This window comes from Amblyomma mixtum, chromosome 3, assembly GCF_055824585.1.
Source record: "Amblyomma mixtum isolate Tamu chromosome 3, ASM5582458v1, whole genome shotgun sequence".
NCBI classification, from domain to species: Eukaryota; Metazoa; Arthropoda; class Arachnida; order Ixodida; family Ixodidae; genus Amblyomma; species Amblyomma mixtum.
In genome coordinates, this window is record NC_143014.1 from 16,487,039 (window position 1) to 16,493,821 (window position 6,783).

Here is a 6,783-nt window from a genome sequence, read left to right on the forward strand (position 1 = left end):
AAACTTTATGAGCTGAAGTGAGTGATTGAGTGAATGATTTGAAGAGGAAAAAGGGGAGGGCACGAGCCTGTCTACTGGTGGCTGACCACCACGCCCATTGCCAGCGTGCCGATAGTAGTTGGGGGGGGGGGGGGGGTAGAAAAGAGACGATAGAAAAGGAGCGCGCCGCCGCATAGCGTGTCAGTTGACACTCGCCATCCTCCTCAGGCCTGGAAACGGCCGTGGAGACCAGTCTCCTCTAGGAAGGTCAGGAGGAGCTGGAAGGCTTTGATGGACTGGTATCCTCCACGGAAAAGCAGGTCTTGCTGCGAGGAGCAGGGTAGACCCAGGAGGCGGAAGCCTGCTACTAATTTGCTTCGGTTCGCAGTGAAAGCAGAGCACTCACAAAGAAGGTGCTCCAGGTACTCCATGGGGTTGTTGCAGTAGCTGCAGGCTGGGGAAGGGGTGAGGCCCAGGCGGTGAAGTCTGGAGCCCGTGCTGGCACTGCCCACACGCAGTTTCAGAAGGAGCCTCCTCTCTTGGCCGCTGAGACCAGAAGAAGGGAGTGGCCGTGGCAGGTGCACCTCAGCGACCCTGGGGTCAGGGTGGTCAAGGAGCAGGTGGCGGTCGGTGATTGACCTGGCCAGGTCCAGGGGACACAGGGCCGTTGAGAGTGGAGTGGAGGGGTGGTGTGCCTCCTTTGCCAGGGTATCCGCTGCCTCGTTGCCTGGTATTCCAGCGTGGCCTGGGACCCAGCAGAGGTGTATGGTGGTCCCTCTATGGACGATGGCATACAGCCTGGCCGCTAGCCTCTTCACGATGGGGGAGCCCCTGTGGGACCGCAGTGTGGGACCGCAGCGCCATCCTTGGGGACGGCGCGGAAGCGCGGCCCTCTCTTGGAGAGTCTCGTTAAATCTCGTGCAGTGCCCGGATGCTCTCGTTTCAGTGCCCGGATGAGTGGAATTCAGTGCCCGGATGTTGGCTCTCGGTCTCGGCGTGACGTCACCACACTGCCGACAACGGGAGCTAAAAGCATTTCATGCTTAAAAAAACAGTAGTCGCAGGCTCACACGCTTTCGTTCACACCGCTGTAAATTCTTGCGATCAGCGTGTGGAACGCGTACCCGCTCGCTGTGGTTTCTGCTAAAGCCCCACTGTTGTTGCTGGCGCTTTTTTAAGTAACGCCAAACTTTGAAGTGCGCCGCTGCCTTAACTCTTTCCGTATCAGCATATCGCTTTTCCCGTTCTGTTTTCCTCCGGAAGTTGGCGTCCATTTTATATTGGCTCGCATGGTGGAAAAAAATGTCGGCTCGTCTAGGAGCCTCAATCACATTCGAGCAAACCTTTTGTCATCATCACGCTCCTACGCTGTCTCTCAGCCCCAAAAAGACTTGTTTTGCGCTCGGCGGAAGCTTGGTCCGCGCTGTCACTCGAGCGAAATGGTGAACTACTCGTCTGCCCAGCAGGTCATGACTATGTGCTGCGTCTTTGGTTGCTCGACGTGCTCGGGAAGGGGCAAAAGGCTCTTTTCGGTGCTTCTGGGTGAGCACGACAAGAAGCGAACGAAAGTGCATTTAAAACGCCTTTCAAATGCACTGTTCTTGCTGTGCCACTTACAGCACGTCGCCCCTTTAGAGTTAACTTTTCAATACCGCAGCGCTCAACATGCAGCGCGCAGCCGAGCACTCGTCGACCTAACTATATGGGAGTGATAGCCGAGCCGCTCGCACGGGGCCAGTGGTTTGAGTTAGTAGCGAAATACGTTTCGCTGTCGTAGCTGAACCAGATTTTTAACTTCGATGTAGCCGCATCGATCCAGCTGGCAGAGAAGGCAAAAAAAAAGTGCTACTCCCCTCCAGACATCGGATCCCGCCAAGTCGTTATCCGTCGCACAGGATATCACCGTCGCGCACATCGTTTTGCCGACACATTGATCTACAGAATACAAGTCTGTGATGCAAGCACATAATTCGAGAGCACCGGTGTTATCAACGAGGTGCGAAGGCGCACCACGGCATCAACAAGCAGCGGCTCCGATCCCTGTCCCTCGGCGTCGGTGAACTTCGTGGCTTGAACGCTCAGAAATTTCGAGGCTTTTCACACGGGGCAATCATCGCATGCAGACACGCACCACTAGCGCGGTACGCTTCTTTTTATTACACTGTCTGAACACCCAAACAGCAATACGGCGATGGATGAAAAGAGCAGTGATGCAAAGCGACTCGCCCCGAGAAACAAAATGGCAGTGGTTCCTTCCGTTCAAGACCGGAAAGCTGTGTGAAGAGAGGGGGAGGGGAGGTTGGCGCTACTTATAACTTCGTCGGCAGAAAACATCATGGAGGGGCTTTAGTTTCTACGGGAACCAGTGAGCAAACCTCTCCACTACGGGCCGAGCAGAACGTCCTTGGGCCGAGTGGTTCGTTTTTACGTCATTTCCGGCGCTTGATAATGGCGGTCCTTTTCTGGCATGGAGGAAGGAAAGAACTCAGGAGAGGCCCTGACGTCACTTTTTGTGAAGCCGCCCCGCAACCGGAAGTTGGCTCGGCTTTCCTCACTATCTTGCTTCTCCACCCAGCTACGGGGCAGGGATCGCGCGCAGCTCGCAAGCGCTTCGTAAAAGAAAGGTATAAAAAAAACCGCGCCGCTCGCCGCTACACTCCTACACCTCCCTCCCCGTAAACACGCACCTGGACACAGATCGGCGCACAGGTGCGGTGAACCTTTTCCGACGCCAGGCGAAGAAAGACGACATTGAGCGCCGCTTGACATTGCGCGCAGCTTATAGCTCACTCACCATCCTCCTCGGGCTACACCCGCCGTGTGGCCTTCGAAACGCAGCTCAGCATCGCCGAGAGCGGCTTCATGTTTCTGTGCTGCTTGGTGAGGTGCGAAAGTTCGCTGATCAAAACAATCAACGCTTTTTCGCGTGTCGAAGCGCGGTTCCGGAGTGCCACCTTTTCGCGAGATTCATTTCAATGCATCGATCGCTCCGCGTAACGACACCAAGTTTGGCGAACAAAATATCAAATGAGCGGTTATTTGCTGCATTTAAAAGCAATCTTAGATGCGTGCGTAACGTCACGACGCCAGGCATATAGACTTTAACACGCAAGGCCGAACACACCGTGCCGAAAGCCCGTCCACCGCCACCGAGAAACACTCGGGCCCCTAGCAACAACGACGCTAACGACGCCGTACGCCGTTGCTAGTGGCCCGAGTTTTCTTAGCAACAACGACAACGTTGCTAGTGGCCCGACTTTTTAAGCCTAAATTTTGACGTCACTTCCGCCACATTCTCGTCAGTGCGTTGGGAATAGAAGGGCCTCTCCTCTGGGTTTAGGGTATAGTTTAGGGTTTGAAAATGGGCAATTTTTGCGAGCGTTTTCTGACGCATTCGCTTCTATTACGAATACTATATCTTTTTTTACGCCTCAACCTCCCTGCCTTTCCTCTTCTATATCCTATTTGACATACAACTAAATAAAGTTACTTTTGCGGGGCGAACATTTTCATCGCAGTTGGGCCTTCATCATCACTATCATAACCAGCCCGACTGCGCCCCCTGCAAGACAAAGCCTCTCTAGATTCCTCCAATTAACCCTGTCCTGTGCCAGTTACGACCATCATTTCCCCGCAGACTTCTTAATCTAATCCGCCCGCCTAACTTTCTGCCGCCCGCTGCTGCGCTAGCATTTTCTTGGCATTCAGTCCATTACCGTTAGCGATCATCGGTTACCTTGCCTTCGCATTACATGCTTTGCCCAAGCCCATTTCTTCTTTTTATTTCGACTAGGATGTCATTAACACGCATTTGTTCCCTCACCCACTCGGCCCTCTTCCGGTCCCGTAACGTTACACCTATCATTTTACTTTCCATAGCTCGCAGCGTTGTCCTCAGTTGTTGAACCTTTTTCTTTAGCCTTCACGTTCCTGCCCCGTAGATGAGTGCCGGTAATATACAGCTGCTATATACTTTTCTCGGGAGGGATACTGGTAAACTGCCATTCATGATCTGAGAGAACCTGCCATATGCGCTCCACAACATTCTTATCTGTCCAGTTATTTTGCTCTCGTGATCCGGAACTGTGGTCACTATCTGCCCTAAGCGGACGTATTCCTTACCACTTCCAGCGCTTCGCTGGCAATGTAAATTGCTGTTCCTTTCCGAGACTGTTGAACGTTACTTTGTTTTTCTACCTATAGGCGCAAAACCTTTGCTCAAGGTCGGTTCACGCCAGGCGTACCAAGTCAGTTCCCGATGGCGTCCAACAGACCCAAGTTGCACCTCGTTCTCACTTCTACTGCTTCGTCCTCGCTCGTTCGCTGCGCAGACGAAGCCCGCCGAGCGAGTTATGTTGTGTCCCGAGAGCGGCATGGCTTCAGACGAGCGACATGTAAGAGTTCAGTTTTGGCGGAACGGCGACCACTTGCGGTAAGGCGCGCAATCTGCTATATGAGGTCACTAATTCTGGCCAGAACCACGTAGGCCATCTTAGTGGGCCAGTAGCTTTTGGGGCAAGCCGCGGCGCCTGACTGGGCGCCAAATCCAGACAATATCGCCTGGAACGTAGAAAACATGCCGGCGGTGGCTATCGTAGTAGTCCTTGAAGCGCTCTTGAGAAGCAATGGATCGCAGGCGGGCTATCCGACTATAGCTTCTTCAGCTAAAGATAGGATCTCGGCGATACATAGATTGTCACCAAAGCACTCAGTGAGTTCTTCTACAGATCGTGGTCAGGATGTCAAGGTGTCTTCATGATTTTCGTACCATGTAAGGGCCGTGTCCGTGAGCGAGAAAACGACGTTCGTTAGCTGGTCGTTTGCATCCCACTTGTTATAGAGACTCACTCGTTGGTAATGCGTGAGCCACTCATCCACGTCATCGCCGGCTGTGCCCGCGAAGGTAGCGGGTTCACGGTAATGCGGCCTGGAGCTGCTAAGTGCAGGCCTGGGGGTGGCTTCTTCATCTAGGGACATCTCGGGCACGGGAGTTGGTAGGCCGGCAAGACCGACTCCGGCGAGGCTCATACGGATGCTCCGTTGTTGATTAGGGCGTACCCAGCAAGCCGCCACCAAGTTGTTACAGGCGCAAAACCTTGCTCAAGGTCGGTTCACGCCAGGCGTACCAAGTCAGTTTCCGATAGCGTCCAACCGACCCAACTTGCACCTCGTTCTCACTTCTACTGCTTCGTCCTCACTCGTCTGAGGCGTTTTTTTAGACCAGCCGTTCTGCGCTACCTGTCTGAGTCATTGAACATGCCTTGCAATTCATCCCCTGAGTGACTTAGCAAGGCAGTGTCTTCAGCGAATCACGAATTACTTAAGTATCCTCCTTAACTCTTATCCTCAATTGTTCCCTGTTAAGGTAGAAGCCTACGGCGCCAGTAGGTAATTCCCCCCCCTACCGTGTCGTCGGAAGTCTGGAGGGGTCGAGAATGGAGACAACGCGTCGCGCGCTTCGGACGCTGTCCAAAGCCGCGGGAAACGGGGACCAAGGTGTCGGCGACCGTTTACCATTGAAAAGAGATGAGCGCGCCGAGTCCCAGTCTCGGCCGCTTTCTTACAGCCCTTCTTTTTAAAAGCCCTTTTTTTAGCCCGCCTTTTTTTCCACGTTTTTGTATTCGGTCCCGTCTTCAATAAATCAGTTTTGTCACAAGAAGTTTGGAGTTGCTGCCCCAACCGGCAACGTGTCGCCGGACGAGCGTACGAAGACGTGAAGTGCTTTCGATCAGACCAACCGGCCATTCCGGCCTTTTTTTTAACTGGTGCCGTGACCAGGATCGTCCGAACGGCTTTCTGCGAAGCGGTTGGAGGCAGTACCTTCCGGAAGCCAGGCGGGGCAATATCTTGGTGAGAAGCCCTGGGGACCAAGGTCCAAGTGAGGCGATTTTTTTGTGAGAGGCCTCGGAGCCAAGACTCCCCGACAGCGCCAAGGGGTGAGCGAAGAGAGACCGACAGTGCAAGCGCCGCGACTTCGGCGGCACCTGCGGTTGCCGACTTCGTCTTCCGGGAGGAAGTGATGGGCCTGCGGTGAGCCCTGGATTCCGGACACACTTCTGAGCCCCAGCACGCGGCCTGCTGCCGCCACGGATCAAGTGCCATTATCGCTGCCCGACGACAGAGTGAGTTTCTCCAGTCTCACTTTAATTGCCTCGGGAGTGCTTGAGCCGCAGGGTTATTATTAACCAAGGCAAAATGGCAACATTAGGTTGGCGAAGTGGTTATGGCTGTGGGTATCGTTATGGCCATGAGCGAGCCGAAATGTCAGAGGCTGAGCGAGCCAGAGCAAAGGAGAGGAGCGACGCTTATATACTAGACCTGAAGCGTCAATTAGCAATAGCCGAAGGGAACCTCCGGCAGGAGAAAAAGAGAATTGAAGAGGAGGAGCGCTCACGGAGAGCGGCTAGAGTACTGTCGGAGACGGCACAGTTGCCGTCGTACCGTATTGTATGGTACGATGATCGAACGCTGATCGAGGTAGCGAAGAAAGAGGATAGCGGCAGTGGCATTCGGTCGGTTCCTTATCAGAACAGTAAGGAGGAACCTCTGGTTCCTGCATACAGTGAAGCGATCACTAGCGCCGAGGAGCCGCCCATTGTGGTGTCAGCCACGAGTGTTGACACAGAAAAGCAGGCCTTGGTTCCCGAGATGGAGGCGAGCTCCACGGACTTTCCAGGCAAAAATTCGTCTCGTGATGAAACTGTGCAGGCCAACTCTGGCGAGGCAGCCGAACATGTTAGTAGTGGTGCTAATGGCACTGATGAGCAAAGCGGTATGAACGGCTCGGCCGGCCGGGTTGCCCGG

The 6,783-nt window shown here is 54.1% G+C and overlaps 1 protein-coding gene across 1 annotated transcript; it reads right to left on the bottom strand.

The window, feature by feature from the left end:
- Positions 1-203: 203 nt before the first annotated feature.
- Positions 204-4,946, bottom strand: LOC149349321 (uncharacterized). The gene is made up of 2 exons (XM_089575433.1): positions 4,828-4,946; positions 204-810 (listed from the first exon to the last, which is right to left on the bottom strand). Exons 1-2 carry the CDS (start codon positions 4,944-4,946, stop codon positions 204-206), a joined length of 726 nt encoding a protein of 241 aa, XP_089431559.1.
- Between the last annotated feature and the right edge of the window lie 1,837 nt (positions 4,947-6,783).